This window comes from Monodelphis domestica, chromosome 3, assembly GCF_027887165.1.
Source record: "Monodelphis domestica isolate mMonDom1 chromosome 3, mMonDom1.pri, whole genome shotgun sequence".
Classification (NCBI taxonomy): domain Eukaryota; kingdom Metazoa; phylum Chordata; class Mammalia; order Didelphimorphia; family Didelphidae; genus Monodelphis; species Monodelphis domestica.
The window spans coordinates 279,117,676-279,139,188 of NC_077229.1; the positions used below are offsets into that span (position 1 = coordinate 279,117,676).

The window sequence follows — 21,513 nt, forward strand, 5'->3', positions numbered from 1 at the left end:
CAAAGGGAGCACTTCCTCCCTCCCCTATCTGAGATAAGATGGGGGGGGGCTTAATGGAGCATGAGGGTTGCAGTTTGGGTACTTGGTCTCTAAAAGGTTCACCATCACTGCTCTAATCCTTTCTCTGAATTGTGAAATTCACTTTGTCAAAGTCTCAGATAAGCTTCAGACTATTACAGAGATGCCTTTTCCTATCTACCATGAATTCACTTCATACCAAGGTTTTAGTCATTTCTATTTAAGCAGCCAGTTATTCCTTAATGGCCAGAATCAAGTCCAGAATAGCAGTTACTCTCCAGTTGCTTCCTCCTTCTTGTTAAAGATGAATTTATCACAAAAGCAAGTAAAAAATTTATCAACAGTTCAATTAAATAAAAAAGATTTCCAGCAATTATCTATATCATTTATAGCTCCACTGGATTGAAATCTTGCTTCTAATACATATTGACTGTGTGTCCATGGACATTTGAATTAACCTCTAAATGCTCAAAGACTATAAGTTACAGATATGTATTGGTGGAGGGACTTTCCACATGAGTGATGTGAATGAAGATGAAAAAAAGCTAACATGTTTAAAGTACCAGACAGTATACTAAGCGTTTTTACAAATATCATTTCATTTGATTCTTGTAACAACCTTGGGAGGTAGGTGCTCTTATTAGCTTCATTTTGCTGATGAGAAAACTGAGGCAAATAGAGGTTCAATGACTTGCCAGTTGCTATTTTTATCTCCATTTTGCTGATGAGGAAACTAAGACAAACATAGGTTCAATGACTTGCCCATGGTCATGTAGTAAGTATTTGAAACTTGATATGAACTCAGGTCTTCCTGACTCCCAGTCCTGGTGCTCTCTCTGCTGTGCCACCAAGCTGTCACAGGTCTGGATAAAAAATGTTACTATTTCAAATTCACATTGCTTATTATTCACATTCAGGTGATCAACAAAATTTCTTATTTGTCCTCCTTCAACCCAATGAACAACCATTATTCTAGAGGACTTAAGATGAAAATGCTGCCCAACTCCAGACAGAGAGGTGGTAGACTCAGAGTCATTTTGGGGAGGGGGGGACACAGACAATGTGGGAATTTGTTTTGCTTGACTAAACAGCTTCCAAGACCAATGGATTGTCAACAATGGAAAATGAGTCTAGAGATGCCTCTAATCCCAGGGAAAAAAAACCCAAAACCTGGGTTCCCTGTTTTTAGAGGTAGACCTAGACATAGGCTCTTGTTGGTCAGTGAGTTTTGAGATCAGATCCTCCACTATGTAGATATGGTTAGTAATTTAGAGTCAACTATAGAAAATTGGGGAAATTTTGGACTAGAAAACAGAGTATTTTAAAAATTTTAAATAAAATTCCTGGGAAAATCAGCATTTCCATCTCACCTGCAAAAAAAAAATAAAGCATTTATATTTTTGGACAAAAGAATCTGGCTAATTTTTAAAAAAATGATTCTCATTTCATCTAAATTAAATGTGCTTAGAATTTTTGGTTGTATGAATGAATGAATGTTGCTAATAACAGAAATATTTGTTCTTGTATTTTCTGTGAGTTTGTGTTGATAACTGTTCAGGGGAAAAAAAATGTTGCTTAATCCAGAGAGAGGATTAAAGCCAGTTTAAAAGTTTTTTCTCCAGTGACTTCAAAAGCAGAAAAAGAACAAGTTTAGAGGTTCAAAGCTAAGATTTATCTTTGGAGGGAGGAGGAAGGCTTGTTTAAAATCAAGAAACAAGGAATTTGCAAAAAGACAAAACATTTTTGGAGTTTGGTTTGCTTGACCACAAAGAAGTTCTGAAGGACTTGGCAGAATTGATTTGTCTAGGTAAAACAGAAACAAAGTACCCTAAAAAGAATTAGAATATACCAAGCACTTCCAAGTTTTTTTAAGTAAGAAACTAAATAGGAAATGTTTTAAAAGGATGGCAAAGTGAGAAACTGTAAACTTGAAAGTACTAGCTTTGATCCCCTAAAGGCTAAATTCGCAATGAATTTGAGATGCACAAAAAATTATGCTAATTTGCAAAAGAGATTCAATGGAATAAAAAATAGATCTGAAAACAATTTGAAAAATAGTTTAAAAGCAAAAAATATGAGGTTAAGAAACTAATAGCATTAGAAAGAAAGTGAAATACCAAATAAGTAAAGAACTGAACATTAAAAAAAAAAGAGAAATGCAATTCTCAGCCTGGGTTAGTTGTTTAGGGAAAAAAGAAGAGATTAAAAAAGAAATTAGATGCCATTTTTACTGACAAAGTGTGGACCTGATGATCAATCAAAAGGCAATGGGAAACATATAAGATGTTTTTAAAAGTAAAAGGATTCTAAGAATGCATCTCAAAACAGTACCCCAAATGAATGTCTTAACTTTTTGAATCCTCAACAACAGGGAAAAAGAATCAGTAATGTTTTACTTAAACTGGATCATATAAAACAGCAAGGTGGTACAGTGAAGAGAGAAGTTGGGCCTGGAGTCAGAAAGACCTGAGTTCAAAATTGATCACAGATGCTTACTAGCTTTGTGACCCTGGGAGAGTCACTAAATATGATTGCCTAGCCTTTCCTTTTCTTCTGTCTTAGAATTGAAACTAAGAAAGAAAGGGCTTTAAAAAAAGTAAAGTAATATTGAAATTATATCTTTTTGTTTACTCTGCATTTCTATTTCAAGTAAATTGTCCCTTTTCAGCAGAGAGACGGAGAGAGTGCATAGTGTAAACCACTAAGGGATAATTTAGGAGAGACAGAGAGAGAAAGAGAAAGAGATAGAGAGTTAGAGAGACAGAGAAAGAGAGGTGTAAACCACTTTGCAGTGCTTGGCACATAGTAGGTGCTCTATAAACTATTATTACCACCACCACCATACCATCATCATCATCATCATCATCATTCAAGATCCTCATTTTCTCAGCTATTAATCACAGTCTTCATCAATAGATAACTTGGGAGGGAAAAAATGGCCAAGATTTTACAAAATGTTAAAGGAAGTTTAAAGGGTTTTTTAGATCAGACTAGTGAAATCACCATGCTATAAAGTTGTGAAACTCTACTTTGGGATTTGTAGCATTTGTATAGCACCTACTGTGTGCCAGGCACTGTGCCATTTTTCCATCATGTCTTGATGACTCTATTTGGAGTTTTCTTGGCAAAGACAGTGTAATGTTTTGCTACTCCCAGAATGAAAGCCAACCCATTTGAAAGAGTGGGTTCAGGAGGGTAAAAAAAAGTCAAATGGACAATTTAGGCTATGATCAAACTTTGGAATCTTTGTTTTGTAGAACGCATGATGCTGATGCAGAAATTTTTTTCTGAAATACCAATCAAGGTCATCCTGGGAATGGCTAAGCAATTTAGAAAAGGAACTCTAGATTGACTCCCATGCTAAGATGTGTAGCTTTCCCCCCCCATCCCTTAGGCAGAATAATTATGTCTTTATCTTCTTCCCCAGCTTCAGACCAACCAGGTCATTTTTGCTTAAGGTAATTCTTCCTTATTTGGCTCTAGTACCTGCCATAATGCACTTGAATAAAGAGGGAATTGGTATTCACTGGTGCTATTGCCCACCCCACCAAGTTTGTTGTTGAAAATTTGACTTTAATAGTCTAACAATATCATCGTATGGACCTCATCCACCAAGCACAAAGCTTTGGGAAACCAAACTGAAAGAAAGGGGTGACTAGGTGTTGTAGTATAGAGGCCTGCACTTGAAGTTGAAAAGATCTGAATTCAAATCCTGTCGCTTAGTCACTGTGTGACTGTGGTCAAGTTACTTAATTGTTCTCAGCCTCAGGTTCCTTCTCTGTCAACTGTAGATAACAGCAAAATGCATTTCACAGGTAGATGTGAGGATCAGGTGTTCTACATACCTTAAGTGCCATATAATTACTGACTATTAAGACAGAGCATGTCATGCATGATGGGTCTTTTTCTTTTGTTCTCACAAAGTGAACGCTACCCAAATGACTAAATGCTCTAACAATCTATGTTTTTAGAATGTCTTAATGTTTACCTTCTGTTAAAGGTAGACTACAAAAGATCAGATTATCGGTAACACCAAACTTCTGAAAGTCTTAATCTTCAGGTCTGAGTTCATGTATTCTGCTCTATGTGAACCTTTCTTTCTTTTTGTAGAAAAAAAAAATCCTTACCTTCCATATTAGGAACAATACTAAATACTGGTCCCAAGGCAGAAGAGTGGCAAGGGCTAGGCAATAGGGGTTAAGTGACTTGCCCAGGGGCACACAGATAGGAAGTGTCTGAGATCAAATTTGAACCCAGGACCTCCCTTTCTCTTAGCCTGCCTCTCAATTCACTGAGCCACTTAGCTACCTCCTTAAAAAAGGCAAAAAAAAACAACAACATTTTACCTTTTGTCTTAGATACTAACTATCTAAAACTAACTATTAACTGATATTAAATATCAGTTCCAAGGCAGAAGAAGGGTTAGGCAATTAGGGTTAAGTGACTTGCTCAGGGACACACAGTGAAGAAATGTCTGAAGCCAAATGCGAACTCAAGTCCTCTTGGCTCTGGGTCTGGGCCACTGAGCCACCTAGCAGTCCTGTGAATTTTACTTCTGTAGAGCTGTAGAGAAAAGGCCAGGGTGTCCCTATTAGTAATCTCTCCTCTGTTCAGAGAAGATGCACCACTCCAGGGCAAAAAGAGTACCCATTAATTCCTGATGAATGTCTTTCTGGAAAGAATTATGAAAGATTTAATTGGGAATGTGAAATGTATTACATGGAATAATCAACTGCAATTACTGTGACGTACCTTTACCTGATATTTCCTATGCTAGTTGCCAGAAATATATTCTCCAAGAAGGTCTTTGTTAAATGTGTAGAGCAGAATATGAAATTTCTATAATGTTTTATATAGAAATTGTTATCTTTAGTGACCATACTATCTTTTTTTAAACAATTCATTTTTGCTTTGAATTTAAACACTAAATAAAATAGGCATTTCCAAATAGATGTACATATATGTGTAGATATACATATGAATAGGAAAGGATTGTGCATGAAAATGTAACTCTATAATGTACAGCTTGCTTTTCTTTTTAATTATATAACACATTGAACCTGTATCTTTCAAAGCTGTCCTTGTCTATGATTCTTTGTAGCCTCCCTTCTATTCTCGTCTGTGCATTTATTTAATTTTATGTTTAAAATGTATTTAATAGAATTTAATAGAATAGAATTAATAGAATTTATTTTCAGTTATCTTGGACCCTCCTTCTTCTCCCTACACTGTAGAAGGTATCACCGGACAAACAGATATGTATATACAGATTGTGTCTTTCATGTTTCTATTTTTTGGTTTATTTTCTGGAGGTGAGTTATTCTTCAAATATTACTTCTGTAACTGTATATAATATTCTCTTGATTCTACTTGTTTCATTCTTTATTACTTCATATAGATTTTTCTGTGCTCATCATTTCCCTTTCACACAGCAGTATTCCATCACAATCATGTACCATAATTTGTTCACCCATGCCCCAATTGATGGCCATCCCCTTTATTTCCAATACTTTGTCACCACAGAGAGAGCTGCTATAAATTCCTTGGAACATATAGGTTCTTTACTTTTCACCTTGATCTCCTTGGGAAACAGATTGCTGGATCTAAGGGTATACAAAGTTTTATAACTCTTTGGACACAATTCTAAATAGCTCTCCTAAATGATTTTATTAGTTTGTAGTTCCATCAATGAGTCTATTAGTGCCCCTATTTTTCCACATCCCCTCCAACATTTGTCATTTTGTCCTTTGATTATTTTAGCCAAACTGCTAGGTTTGAGATGATATCTTAGAATTATTTTGATTTGCATTTCTCTAATCAGTGGTGATTTCGAGTATTTTTTTCCTTATACTTCATATATGGTTTGGATTTCTTCATCCAAAAACTGTTCATAACTTTTGCTTAATTATCAATTAAGAGATGGCTATTGTTCTTATAAATCTGACAAAGTTTTCTATATATTATAGATATGAAGCCTGTATTCAAGAAACTGTCTATAAAATTTTCCCCAATTTTCTGCTTTCTTTATAATCTTGGCTGCATTAATTTTACTTGTACAGAAACTTTTAATTTTAATATAATCAAAATTACCCATTTTACAGCTCATAATGCTTTCCATCTCTTGTTTCCTTATAAATTCCTCTCCTAACCCTAAATCTGATAGGTAGCATGTTCTCTGATCTTCTAATTTGCTTGTGATATCTCTTTTTATGTCTAGATCATGGTATCCATTTTGATCTTATCTTAGTGAATGATAAAAGATAATTGTTCTATACCCAGTCTATGTTACACTAGGCTCCAAATGTCCCAGCATTTTTACCAAATAGTAAGTCCTTATTCCCAAAACTTGGATCTATACTTTTGTCAAATACAAAGTTACTATAATCTTTTAATATTGTTTATTGAATGTCTGTTCTGTTCCACTGATCTACCTTTCTATTTCTTAGCCAGTAGCAGATAGTTTTGATAATGACTGCTTTACAATGAAGTTTAAATCTGGGACTTCTAGATCACCTTCCTTTACTTTTTTTCACTAATTTGTTTGATATTTTTGATCTTTTGTTCTTCCAAATGAAATTTTAAATTATTTTTTCTTGCTTAACAAAATATTTTTCTGGCAACTTAATTGGGATGGCATTGAATAAGTAGATTAGTTTATGTAGGATGGTCATTTTAATTATATTGGCTCTGCCCACCCACGAACAATTAATATTTCTCCAATTATTTGTCAGCCTTTATTTGTGTAAAAAAGAATTTTATAATTATATTTGTGTAGTTCTTAGGTTTCCTTCAGCAGATATACCCCTAGGTATCTTGTTCAGTTTGTGGTAATTTTTAATAGGGTATCTCTACTTATCTCTTCTTGTAGGTCTTTGTTCATGATGTATAAAAATGTTCTAGATTTGTGTGTCTTTCTTTTAAATATTCTACTATTTTCCTAAAATTATTGATAGTTTCAGTTAATTTTTTAGTTTTATCTGTAGGATTTTCCACATATAATATCATAGTAACTGCAAAATGACATGTTTTATTACCTCTTTGCCCATTCTGATTCATTCAATTTATTTTTTCTCTTATTGCTATTAGCATTTCTAATACTATATTAAATAACATTGGTGATAATGAGCATCTTTGTTTCACTCCTCATCTTATTAGGAAGGCTTCTAGCTTTTCCTCATTACAAATAATACTTGCTGATGGCTTAGGTAGATGTTCCATCATTTAAAAAATCATTTTATAACTATGTTTTCCAGTTTTTTTTTAAATAGGAATGAGTGTTGTATTTTGTCAAAGGCTTTTTCTGCATCAATTGATATAATTGTATGATTTTTGCATGCTATTCTTTATAATGTCAGCGTATCTTATAAGGAAATATAATTTAAGCATGGTTCTTCACACTGATGATCTGAGAATAAAACCACATAATACTATCTTATTTTAGAATCTAAAATTGAGAAAGAAGGTAAATACCTAAATTCTGTAGTAAGGATTTAAAAATGATCCTTTGACAACTAGTTACTTCCCAATATTCTTATTACTCTAAGACTACAGTTTTTCTATAAACACAACTTGACTTGATCTGATGAGCTCTTGATGAGTGTCCTTACAGCCTAGGAAAGGTAAGTTAGTTTTAAATGGATATTTGGGGATAAAGCCAACAATGCTGTTTCAGTCTGGAATGTACATAAAGCCCCAGAAAGAGACCACCAGTTAATACAACTAGAAAATCCATTGTCCTTACTTCAGGAATTTGTCAAATCATCTCCAGGTGTTATTAGGAGTGTTCTACATCATTTCTCTACTAGGCAACCCTATGAGAATTCATCTCTCCTCACTAATCAGTGAGATTGCCTAATAGACTGAGATGCTACTGAGGCAGATCAATTCACTGAAATCCAGAATTTTTTGAATGACTAGTTGTGGTAACTTCACTCATTCATGTTAACTGAGTAATTCAAGGAATCAAGAATTTCTTCTAACTGATGGTCATGGAATTATGCATATTTGCAGGCTGGGAGTGCAGCCACTCACATTCCACATTCTATACCTATGGCCCTCTGAAGGTATTGTGGATCCTGACTCAGGGACACTGCTCTCTGAAAGGCTTCAGTTCTTCTGGATATGGAAGTAGAGCTTAAATTCTGCTTATTTCCTTGATTTTTACAGTTTAAAAAAAGTACCTATACTTCAGATCTATTGGTTTAGTTTTATAATGAAAATTCCATTGAGTTCTACTATATTTCCCCCCAAACTTAATCAAGTCTTGGATGTATAGGAATCTTAATCATTGAAGAAAGATATATTTATTCATTCTTGAGTAGACTCCATTCTGTTGTCCAAACTGATTGTTACCCTTTTCAGTTTCATCCATGTCCTGGAAGGTTTCCTAGCTCTCACACTATTGGCAAATTATCAGCTTTAGTTAAGGTACATTGTGGAAAGTAAGGATATGGATCCCTAACTATATAGCAAATGCCCAAACCTGATGCATACTCACACTTGACTTGATATTTCTAACAGAAAACCCCAGCAAAAAAGGAGACGAGTGCTGAAAAGGGTAGGAAACTAAATGTAAACTTCCCTTGCTTTGTAACTTTTGAGTATAGTAAAAAAAAATCACTGGATGCAGATTTGAATTCTGTTTATTTACTATTTGTACTGGGACCATTGGTCCCATCATGCGGGTGTTAGTTTCCTCATCTGTGAAATGAAAATATTGGACTAAACCAGGGGGTTGTTAGGCTGGGGGTCTGTGAACATTAAAAAAATAATTTGAAAGTGGTATTTCAATGGAATTTATTTACTTTGTAATCCTACATATTTTATTTTCTGCATTTTAAAACATTATTCTGAGAAAGGGCCCACAGGCTTCACCAGGCTGGCAAAGAGGTAAAGGCAAGAATCCTTGGATTCACTGATATCTAAGGTTCTTTTCTGTCCTATGAAGGTATGAAACAAGGGTTAATTAACCATGCCACAGGCTTGGATGAACAAAGAAAATTTATTCCATCTGGGTAATGGGAAGGCACATTTATTCAGCAAGGGTTAATACCAATTGGCTCTTTCCACACCTTTAGTAAAAGGAATATGGGAAGATTAGCATATGGAGAGAAAGGCAATGGTAAACATGAGTGGGACCAATGTAAATTTTTGCAGATAGACCTAATGCTTTTTGAAAATGATTTGTGAGGCTGTAAATATAAAAGGGCACCTGATGGAAATTTAAGATGATAATGAATTTTAAATTGATTCCTCTTATGACATACAATTACAGTAGGGCCTCTTTATACCCAGTCCACATTGATCACTCTTGTCTCTGAATTCCTCTTCCACTTGTAAATCTGAACCTTACACTTTAGCATTTGATTATGCTTTTAATCTTATATTCTCTAACCTCCGAGTCCATCTGTCTGTGCAAGCGAGTTTAGACCAGTGAAACATTAGAGTGAAATATGCAAATAACCCTAAATTCTAGTAGACTATACTATTAGAGCATAAACTCTGGGAGGTCATACTAAATTGGAAAGGTGATGATGACTATAAAGTCCAGAGACAGCTTTTTCTGTCTGTTATTTGAGGGCTGAGCCAGTTAACTTTGGAGAGTTTCATCCTCAGAATAGTGGTCACCTCAGTGAATTTTTCTTTAAACAATGGCAACTCATAAAGATTGTCTACTCAGGCAAAGAGGGTTTATGATTTTTGTGGTTGGATGGAGTATCCTAGCCCACACTTTACAGAGGTGATCAGGGGGTCTAGAAATATTCCAGTAGGGTACAAATGTTTAAAAGGTAGAAACTACTTTTGCATCTTTCTTCCGAGCACAACTCTGGGTCAGTGCTCAACAGATGCTCAAATGATTGGCTTCAGATAAGAAGTATTTAAGGACATGCTAACCTACAAAACCCACAGTTTAAGAGCTTTCTTGGTGATTATTTTATGTGTATATACTCTATGAAATTTATTTTACAAAGGAAAAACTCACTCTACTCTGTATCTGCTGATGTGCCTGCTTTTAGCTCCAAGGATCAAGATGTCCCCCAAGAAGGGGTGGTTAGATAGCACAGTGGATAGAGTACCCAGTCTAAAGTTGGGAAGACTTGGGTTCAAACTCAGTCTCAGACTCTTTCTAGCTGTGCTACCCTGGGCAAATCACTTAATTCTGTTAATCTCTTCTGTCTCAGAACTGATACTAACAGAAGCTAAGGTTTATTTTTTTAAATGCCCCCAAGTGCATACCCCTTGCTGCCCCTCCCCTTTCTTGCCTCTTTTTGTGTTGTCTCTGTCCCACATCCACCCCCAGATTCTAAACTCCCATAGGGCAAGGTCTGTCTTTTTATTAATTTTATCCCCAGTGCTTAGCACAGTGCCTGGCATATTATTGATGCTGTTTAGTCATTTTTCAGTCTGTTGTACCCCATCTGGGGTTTTCTTGGCAAAGATGCTGGAATGGTTTTTCCATTTCATTCTACAGCTCAGGAAACTGAGGTCAATAAGGTTAAGTGACTTGCCCAGAGTCACCCAGCTAGTAAGTGTCTAAGGCCAGATTTGAACAAAGGAAAATTAGTCTTCTTAAGTCCAGGCCTAGCATTCTATCAACTGTACCACTTAGTTGCCCAAAGCCTGGCACATAATGGGTGCTTAGTAGATGATTGTTGGATCAGATAGCTTGGGACTTCAAATGTATTTGAATTTAGTCCAGGGATTGTTGAAAGACAGACAATTTTGGCAGAGTTCTGCATTAGTCCAATGATTCTGAAAAGTAATTTGGAATTATGCTTTTAAAAAGCAATTAAAATCATCCCAAGAACTCATTGATAGGCATTTACTCCAAGGTGGTCAAAGACACAAAGAAGGAACCCATATACACTAAAATATTCATGGAAATTGTTTTTGTGGCAGTAAAGAACTGAAAACAAAACAGAGGAATGGAAATCAAGTTGTGGTGTATGAATGTACTGGAAAATTACTATACCATAAGAAATGAACATGAAAAAGTCAGAGAAGCATGGGAAGGCTTATATGAAATTATCCATAGTACAATAAGCAGAACAATAAAAAATGTATATACACAAGGATATTATAATGTAAACTGAAAGAATAAAAAAAGATTAAGTGGAACGTTATGTAATTCTAAGGTACAATTGGCCCTGGAAAAGAGTTGAGAAAATGTACTTTCCTCCCTTCTTTGAAAAGGTAGGGGATTATGGGCATGGACTATTGAATATATGGTCAGACACAGTTGAGGTATTAGTTGATTTAACTGAGCTACTTTTTCCCTCTTTTTAAAAATCTGTGTTGCAAGGGATGGAGTGGAGAGGGGACAGAAATATTCTGAAGTGAAAGTAAAACAAAAACAAAAGATTTAAAAAATTAAAGACAAAAATAGCTTTCATTCATATTAATACCCAGCTGCACAGGATAACAAGTCATTATCATTGCTAGCATAGTCACACAGCTAAATGACACAAAGGTTCTCCCCTAGGATGCACTATAGTGTACCATAGTGCAGTGGAAAGAGATGAACTTGGCAAAAGACATGCTTTAATCTCGTATCTGCCACCTACTTATGGCATGTGTGACTGAGCAAGTCACTTAATTTCTCTGGGTCTCAGCTTCCTCATCTTTAAAATGAGAGGATTTAACTAAAGGAAGTCCAAGTTCATTCTTCACACTAAATCTATGGTCCTGTGTTGTAATCTCTAAGGGGACTCAATTGCACGGGTAGGGAACTGTGGGAGTTTAACAGCGTCCTTTGTAGTTTGCCCAAATCCAGAACAAAATAGTTGCTCCATTCTTATCGCAACTTACTCTGAGAGGCACATGCAGGATGTAAGCAATTGCAATGCTGTCCAGGAGCAGGGGCAATGGCGTAGTCAGTAATTAACTCTGGGGTGTGGGCTTTTGGGGTTGTGCCAGCCTGGCTTCTCCCGTTGGGGCTAAGGAATGGAGGAAGAATAAGAAACTTCCGCTGGCATCTTCCACAGCGGGTGGGGGCAATGACTTTTAGAGTCTTGATGGAGATTAGGAAAAAGACCTGAGGCTACTCCAAGTCCAGGCTGTGAGTGGGTACCACTGCCATCTGCTGGACAGAATGGATACCAACCTTGTTTGGATAAGATTCTCTGTTGCCTATAGGAACAAGTGAATATTTTCCTTTGTGGGGAGAAATCTAGAGAAATATTTGTTTGGAATCACACAGGTAAAGTGCTAAGTGACCGAAGCTTTTGTAAGCTGGAGACTTCAGGGCACAATTTGCATTGCTGTTGAAGGACTGCTTCCATGAAGGCAAGGAGGGGAAGGCTAAATTTGGTGGGCCCCTAGGATTGAAGTCCTGGCTGGGGTGCTTCTAGGTCTACCTAAGACATAATATGGCAGATTCCCAAGCAGTCAACCTGATTAAAACAAAACAAAACTATAAGCAATCTGGATAAGGTATTCTTCCTGCTGGACTTACAACCTCCTGACGAAGGAAATAATTGCTAAAATCCTTGGGAGCTGTTATGCTAGTGCTCTGATATGCATTGAAATAATAAAATTTAAAGAGTAGCATAGAGAGGAAAATATGAGTCTTTTCTTTGACAAATGTGTTTCCCCCATACTACAATCCATCAGTTTTCAGCAAGTACTACAACAAATGATAACAGTAAAATTTATATCATGCTTTAAGCTTGGCAACATACCATACACATATTATGCCTTGTGATCCTCACAATCTTTATTTTACAGCTTCATTTTACAGAAGACTAAACTAAAATGGACAGTGATTAAATGATTTGACCAGAGTCTCTCAGCTAATGTGTCTGAGGCAGGATTTCAATCCAGGAGTTACAGATTCAAAGCCCTATGCCACAGAGGTTCCTCATGTCCAATAATGGCAGTGGGCACATAGGAAGGATTTCAGGTAGTTTATCCCTTGCTCCACCATATGTTTATAACATAAATAGTTAATATTTCCTTCAGTCTATAACTTTTCTTCTCAACGGCATTTTATATACATAGTAACTTCTGAAGTCAGTTTTCAATGAATGAAAAACAAATCCAGATTTTACTCAACATAATAATTTGTATTGGGGACTTGTTTTCTTCTAAGAGCAAGAATAATAAAACATTAACATATATATGACTTGAAAGTCTACGGAGTATTTTGTGTAAATTATCTCAAAACAACCCTTTAACAGAGTGGATACAGTGGAAGAATTCTTGGACTTGGAGTCAGAGGACTTAGTTTAAATTCTCTCTCTGCCGATTAACTACTTGTGGGACTTTTGGCAAGTCACTTATCTAGGTTTCAGTTTCCTCATCTGTTAAAAAAAAAAAAGTAGGTTGTTTTAGATGACTTCTAAGATCCCTTCCAGCTCTAATCTATGATCTTTTTAGAGAGGTACTATGGGTATTAGTCTACCCATGTTACAGATGAGGGAACTGAGGGCTAGGGAATTTAAATGATTTGTTCCTAAAACCCCAGCCCTAAAACTCAACAGACAAGATAAGAGGGAGGAAGTGAACATAATTTTGCTTTTCTCCACTAGGTCTCTGTATTTTGAAAGCTTTTAATTTCATATAGTTTGGAGATCACGAGTAGCTGGGATGGCAATATCTATTAAAACGGATGTTCTTCAGTATTTGTAGATCTATATTGTGTCTGGGTGATAATAGGCAACAAATTCAGTTGGAGATAATGGTCTGCTTAGAATACTGTTTGTTAGATGAGTTCTCCAGGATCTTTTGAGGCTTGTATTGTAGTATGCAGATTTATTTGCTGTCATCAGTCCATGTCATTGTTGTAGATAGGTTTATAACCTGTCTTCTGGCATTCAGTGGCTGTATTTTTCATTATTATATTCCTTTCTTGAACTGAGGAATATCAGAAATGAATTCTCTTAATACATTTATCTTCTATTCCCTTCCAAAAGCTATGGCCAGGAGGGCTATAAGTAAAAGTGGTCAAGACACAAGTTTAAGCTTGAAATTAAGGGAAACTTTCTAGTAATTAGAGTTATCCAACATGTAATGGGCTGCCTCAGTTGGTAGGTAGCAATGGATTCCACGTGGTTGACCACATATTATGTATATTGTAATGGTCATGCTTTTTCAAGTACAAGTTGAACTAAATGGCTTCTGAGGTCCCAATGCAACTCTTATCCTGATCCTTCCTATATAACCACTCCTCAGTGTCCTTTGCTAGATTATCATTCATCCTCTATCTACTACTACCCAAGAGTATTTGCCAAAGCTGGGTCATGGCCTTTCTTCTGTTTTCTCTCAACATCCTATCCTCAACATTAGTCAACCCACTTTAAGGGTTGTTGTAGAATCAAATAAGTTAAAATAAGAAAAGCACTGTGCAAATCTTAAAACACTACATAAATATAGTGTTTATAAATTGCCAGGGCTAGTTTTTCCTCAAGTCCAGAATCACCTCTTTTTTTCCTGCTAAAGGTCTTATTTTTTTTCCTTCTTCTCTCTTCAAATGAAGACTTTATCTTTTTTCTTCCATGTCTATCTGGAGAGCATATGTCTTGACTTCAAAGAACTATGGCCAAACATGTTAAACTAAATATAAAGATGCATCTATGATCCTCAATTATTTTACAAGGTGTGAAGGAAATTTCTTTGAACTGGAAGAGGAAGTTGGCCAGTGGCCCAGAGAAGACTGACCATGCTTCTGATAGCCCTTAAAAAAGCTGAGTTTTGGAGTCAGACCAGGAGCAAGGCAGCAGTGGAGCAAGAATCCAGCTTCTGAGAGGGAATCAAATCATTACTGACCCCCTCTTAGAGAAGTGGAAGATGAAGGATTTTTCTCTTTGGCTTCAGTGCTTTGAAGTCAAGTTTTTTGACCAGTAGGTGATACCATACTCATTAGGAGAAGGAGACATACTCTCCAGACATACTTGGGGAAGAAAAAAGACCCAATCTTGTATTTGAAGAGAAAAGAGGGAAGAAGCAGGACCTTTAGTAGTAAAGAAAAAAAAAGATCTGACTGGAGCCACAGAAAACTACTTATATTAATTTGATTCTCACAACAACCCCCATAAAGTGGGTGGTATTCTCTCCATTTTACCTATGAGAAAACTGAATCGGAGTGATTAAGTGACTTTCCCAGGATAACACAGTCTCATAAGGGTTTGAGGCAAGATTTGAATTCAGGTCTTCATGATTCTAAGTCCAATACTTTAGCCATTCTACCACCCAGATACTTAAGCTACTGAGAATTGTGCTATGGAGAGAAGCAGATTCTGCAGCACGCCCCATAGAAGGAAGAAGCATTAGGACTCCATGGGGAAAGAAAAGAAATTAACATTTTTTCAGTTCTTGAGATGAGCTGCCCTGGTTACATGTGTTTCCTATGGGTATGCCCACTACCATTATAGTCTAAGGTTGTGCCCCCTCTTCCCTTAGTTGTCATGTATATTTATGGGAGAGCACACCATAGCTTAGGGAGAAAGATTGTTTCTGTAGTTCTTTCTGTGTCACATTAGTAAGCGTATTTACTACAAGCTAAAATGTATCTACTCTCTGATTATTAAGAGGAAAACACTAATGGGAGCTTGTTTGGAATATAGACCTACATGGTACCCTCGAATCTGGGAGTAGTAGGTGTCCTCCAGAGGATCAACCCAGGAATTGGAATACAAGTTGGTGTATACAAAAGGAAGAATTTTTTCCTCAATTAAAGGATTACTCATTATCTAAATAAGTAATAACTTTTTAATTTCATTTTGGACCTTGGCATATATCATTTCTCCAAACAAGTTCTTGAAGTTGTACTAGATTGGAAATGAATTAAAAGAATAATATCCAGATTAAAATTATAGAATGAAAGAGGCAAGAGTTTTAAAAAGAGGAAAAAATTATATCAGCTGATATAAAACTAACAATATTTATAGAAAGAGGAGATAGAAAAGGAATAGCAAATTCAATTCTATCTAACTAATCAGAATTAAAACAAAACTAATAATTTAAAAGAAATGGAAACGGAATAAAAATTCCTATTACATGGGCAATACAAACTAGCCCAAAGTAGGTAATACTGAAGGTGAAGTTCTTAGAAGATTTAATGCAATGAATTGAAAAGAACAGTTTATAATTAGTAAATCACTTTCTATGTGTAAATGGCTGCTTATTTTAAAAGCTTCAAAAGTTTATTCTCTTAAGAGTTGTAGAAATTACCCCTGAAATCTTATTTACATAACTAATTTCCACTTCCTATTAAAAATATTTGCTTACCAAAAACAAACAAACAACTGCAGCCCAGCCCTAGTCTAAATAATCACAAATCCTAATTTAGCAGAGAATTAAGAGGTTTTTTTACACTCTAGTACAATAAAGGAAAACAGGGGAACAAATTTTTATGGACTCTAACAAATAAAGAGATTATGTACAACTCATATCTATAGTTTTGAAAAGTACTGCTTAGGATGTAAATCTAAACCATCATTCTTACTAAACCTAGCTCATTTGAAATGTTGCTTAGTAAATTCTAAGCAACTTTCTAAGTCCTCTAACTTATCATATTATGAAATGTGGCTTGTGATGAAAGGCTATTTCATCTTAAATTACATTTTCTGCATAACATTTCCTCAGTCTAATCCCATTAACCATTATGTATGAATTCATTATTTAAATGCAATACTTTATGAATGAAAGAGCACTGGAACTGGTTGTGGAGGAACCTGGGTCCAAATTCCCTCTTCTACTTAGTGACTATGAATTTTTTTTTAAACCCTTATCTTCTTAAAATTGATGCTAAGTATCAGTTCTAAGACAGAAAAACTCTAAGGGCTAGGCAATTGGAGTTAAGTGACTTGCCCAGGATCACACAACTATGAAGTATTCGAGATCATATTAGAACCCAGGACCTCCAGTCACCTCCTAGCTCTCTTTCCACCAAGCCACCTTGCTGCCCTATTTGTTTTTTGAAGCTCCTTTTAGCTCTGAATCTATGATACTGAAATTTAATTGTTTCCCACTTTCACCCAATTATACATGACTAGAGCCAACAATGTCAATGAGCCCACAAAGGCTCATATGAAGATGGGTTGCTTAGTTATTTTTCATTAGAGTTCAAAAATATAGTTTACAAAAACACAACCTAAAATAACACAAAGACTTGAGCAACTGATTTACTCATAATCAAAAAATGTTTGAGGGGCAGAAAAGCATAATGTTTTCAGAGAAATTCCACTTCTGAAGGAGACTACATTTAGAGTTTTATGGGCAGTGAATCTTCAGTTTCCCCATCATATGTCTTCCATTAACTTTAATGGTTCTTTTTGAAAACAAAGTACACAGGTTAAACAATTTTATGGCCAAATAATATTTTATACATTGAATGCCACATTTTTATATTAGAGTCACCTTTAAAAATTCATTATCTATAATCAATCTTCTTGCAGTCACTTTCCTCAAAAAAAAAAAAAGCCCAATCTGGACATTAAGTACTGTATACTGAGTAAAAATAAAGTCTTACAAAAATCAGAGAACATGAAGGGAGACATTAAATTGCCATTATGCAAAGATAGACCAAACAGAACTGTACAAATCCCGTATTCAAACACTAAAGGAAGAATTGTAAATACACTAATATGTTCTAGTTAGAAGAGAGACCTCTAGTGTGTGTGAGCTAAAGCGAATGTTGTGCTCCAGGCATAATTAATACACCAGAATCACTGCAGTCATTTTGAATACTCTGATGGTAAATTTTACAAAATATCACATACTAAGTTAATCTAGAAATGTCTACATTATGATGATGCCATTTTGCCCAATTGGGCATCAATTGCCTTGTATTAGCAAACAACCAACTTTATTTTGTGATTCAAAGTTTAAAAATTCCATGTGGTCACCTCCATCTAGTAATTACCCAAACTTCAAACCTACTCTCATAGTAACTGCTAACATTTTTTTTCTCCTAATCAAATAGCAGGATAAAGCCTCAACCAAATTGTTAAAGTCAATGTGCAGCCTCTTGCATCTCAAGCACCTTTATTTTACCAAGTGGTATAAAATATATAATAGTAATAGATAAATTAACGTATTAAATAAACAAAGCGATCCGTTGTAAAGGACAATAATGGCTTAGCTGTTTGGTTACATGAATTCTAAAAACACTAGGTACATCCTTGGTTTGGGGATCAGATGTCATTACATTTTTTGAGAATTAGTTTCAGTCTTAAAAATCCAGTATTTTCTCCTCTTCCACATTAAAAACACATTTGAGGTACACAGAGAATGTTTTTCTTTTACAACACACACACACACACACACACACACACACACACACACACACACACACACACACCCACACACACACCACGCAAAACAGGAGGTCTCTTAAGGAGTCTACTGCTGAGAAGGTAAAAGCATTTTGCTCATTTTTAATTTGCTAAAACAATCCAAGCATGCTTGGTACCCAGAGGGTATTCTCAAATAAACTTGTATCTCTAGCTGCCAGCTTAGTTGATTGAAAACAGAAGGCGAACATTTCTTAAAGAATGAGTATGTTAAACTGTTATGTCTCTCCGCCACCCCGCTTCCCCCCACCAGGGATAGACCGACAGACACAAACATACACACACAGAATCAAGGATTTACTCGAAAGCAGCCAGTCCTATTATCTAAGAGATAATGCAGGACTTGTACCAAATTACTTTTGCCCACTGTTTTGCACCTTTTAGAGAGCAAGTCGGTGCCACAGGGATATTGGACAGTTCCTGCGAGCTGCTCCCAGATTCACAAAGCAGCAATTCGTATTTGCAACTTTGGGAACTTAGTTGGCTCTCACCCATCCTGCCTCCGGAGCAGTCACGTTGAAAGATATTTTGATAACAGAAGACCACTTCAACTACAGTGCAACTGTTCCAAAGCACAAAGGCAGATGCGTAATAGCTAGGACTTAGCGGGTGTAATGGGAACAGTGAGAAGTAGTAGGGTGGGTGGAGAGGGGGAGTGTGTTATCAGTGGACACATGTTATTTTCATCTACCACCGCGGATAAAGGTGTGGGGATTCCTGAGCTAGAAACTATCTGAATATCCCTTCTTGCTTAAAAAAAAAAAAAAACATTTTTTAAAGGATCAATTGCACTTTTAACCCGACTTCCCAATAAAAGCCTCATTTTCTTGTGTTGTCTTTTCAAGCAAGGCATGGAGTCCTTATTTTAGTTCCCGTAGGGGGGTGGGGGGTGGAGGGGAAAAAAAGCTTACAAAGCACACTTCAATGAAAGTGGGGGGGAAATAATCTCCCCTTCTCCCCTAGGGGAAGGGGTTGGATTGAATCCAAAACTCACTTACCCCCTTCGCCCCAGGCCATGGGTGCAAACCAAGAGGGAGAGACAGAAAGGAAGCTCTGTCCCTTTAAGGGAACCTTGGCAGACAGGAGGGGAGGGAAGGATGCGGGCTCCAGGCTCGGGCGCTGCAGGCACCGCGGGGAAGAGGCGAGCGCAGCAAAGCCACAGCCATTACCTGCAGCGCTCACATCCTCCTCCTCCTCTCCCCCTCCTTCCACCCCCAACCACCCCCACCCCCCACCGCAGACAGTCCCCGCCTCCCAAGGAGACTTCTAATCCAGAGCATGTGCCGTGCCCTTTATCGCGGAAGGGAGGGAAGGGGGGAGAAAGAGGAATGAGAGCTTTTAAAAAATAAATGAAACATTTGCACCCAAAAAAGGGAGTGAGTGAGTAAGTGTATGTGTGTGTATGTTTGTGTGTGTGTGGAGGGGGGGGGGTGAGGCTGAGAGAGAGACAGATAGAGGCTAAAAGGAAGGGGGCTTTACAGGTCTCTGGTGTCAGCCAAGGGAGACGAATACACTAGGGATCCGACCCGCACTGCTAGGGGGATAAGAAACCCCAAGCAGCCGGCTACACACAAAAGGGAGACCAGGTTCTTCTCTCGAAAAAAAAAAGAGGGGGGGGGAGAAAGAAAAAGAAAATCGCCCCGGGGCAGCATCGGCACAGAGCCACAATGGCGCCTTTCACGGAGCTTTCGGGGGCAACGGGGAGACCGGCAGAAGCCGGGGAGCAGCGCCTAGCAAAACCAGGCGGCCTCGGGCCCGGCCCCCCCCCTTGTGCTCCTGCTGGCAGGGGGCATTGCGGGACCCCAGGGGCAGCTGCCGCAGCCGGGTCGCCTGATGGGCCATCTCCGTGCACTTGGCGGGGGGTGTTTCAGAGGGACAGACGGAGAGGGGAAAGGCGAAGAGAGGAAGGGGTGGGGGTGGGGGACCGGTGGTGCCGAAGCACAGCTTGGGTTTAGGTGCGTGGGGTTGGGGGGGGGGGGCGGGGTAAGTGCGCTCCCAGGGCTTCCAGGAGGGATCCTCCGCTGCTTGGCACAAACGGAGCTCCCGGAGCAGCCACCTCCAGCTCCTGGTCACCACTGGGATCCGGCGGGGCATTGCAACTCTCGCGGCCGCACACAGTGGCAAACCCCAGGCTGGGGCAGCCCGGCCCGCCGCCGCGCACTCTTCTTTCCCCCCACCCCCCGCCTTCCAGCTGGCTTCTCCTACGCTTGGTAAGGGAGGAGGGGAAGGAAGAAAGGAAGAAAGAGAAGGAAAGGGAGGGAAAAAAAAAAAGACTGGAGGAAGTGGCAGCAGCCGCCGCCGCCGCCGCCGCCGCTCAACGGAGAGGAATTTGCCAACCCCACGGTGGCTGGCTCTGTGTGTGCGAGAGTGTGGAGCGCTCTCTCCCATGCCTGGCACATGCGTAAAAGCGAGTTGCGCCCAAAGTCCCAGCCATACCCTCCTTAGCAAATAATAACAAACCCAAACCGTCAGATCTTACCTGAAACATTGAAGCACAAAGTCTCTTTCCAAGTCCCCTTCCTTTCCTCTCCCCCCTTCCGATTTCTCTCCCAGCGATCTGCTCAGCTCGCTACACCAGAGAGAAATGCAATAGCTTGGCTAAGGTAGACAGAACAAAATACTGAGAAGAGTTGCTCCAGGGCTTTGAAACCCCTCAAGGCAAGGATCAGGATACAATTAGCTCATGCCTCTACCTCCAGTCTAAATCAATCTCCAAAATAAAACTTAAATCAAATTAACTGATCACACGGGCAGAAAATTGATCTCCTTCAAAAATAAAGCTGTACATATATGTATTTATAAATAGATATGTATATAGGGATTTTTTTTGAGATTTTTTTTGGGGGTGGAAAACCAGTCTCATTCCAGCCTCCAACTTGCTTTTTACTCTCCTCTTGCACAGAAAAGCTGATTTTAATCGTTGTGATTAGTTTTGATGTAACGTTTCCGCAGGCAATTTCTGCAAATGGATGGAGTGTTTCTTTGCCAAAAGAGGGAAAAGCAGCAGATGATGATAATTATAAGGATTGTGAGTTGTTTCTTTTTATTTGTATTTAGATCTTCCTCCTCACTTTCCCGAGTTGACCTGACATTGCCATTGCACTAAGGTCGGGCAACTTGTTGATTAAGATCACCTCCTCCTTGGATCAAAGGATATGTGATAATTTGGCAATAGAGCAACACATTTTCTGTTCCCTTGGCT

The 21,513-nt window shown here is 37.9% G+C and overlaps 1 protein-coding gene across 1 annotated transcript in view; it reads right to left on the reverse strand.

The window, feature by feature from the left end:
* KCTD1 (potassium channel tetramerization domain containing 1) overlaps positions 1 to 20,923 on the reverse strand; it is a 249,920-nt gene extending 228,997 nt beyond the window's left edge. The window contains exon 1 of the mRNA XM_007487578.3: positions 20,791 to 20,923. Coding sequence (XP_007487640.1) covers positions 20,791 to 20,799 — 9 coding nt within the window. The 5' untranslated portion in view covers positions 20,800 to 20,923. The remainder of the gene's footprint in view (positions 1 to 20,790) is intronic.
* Positions 20,924 to 21,513: the final 590 nt, after the last annotated feature.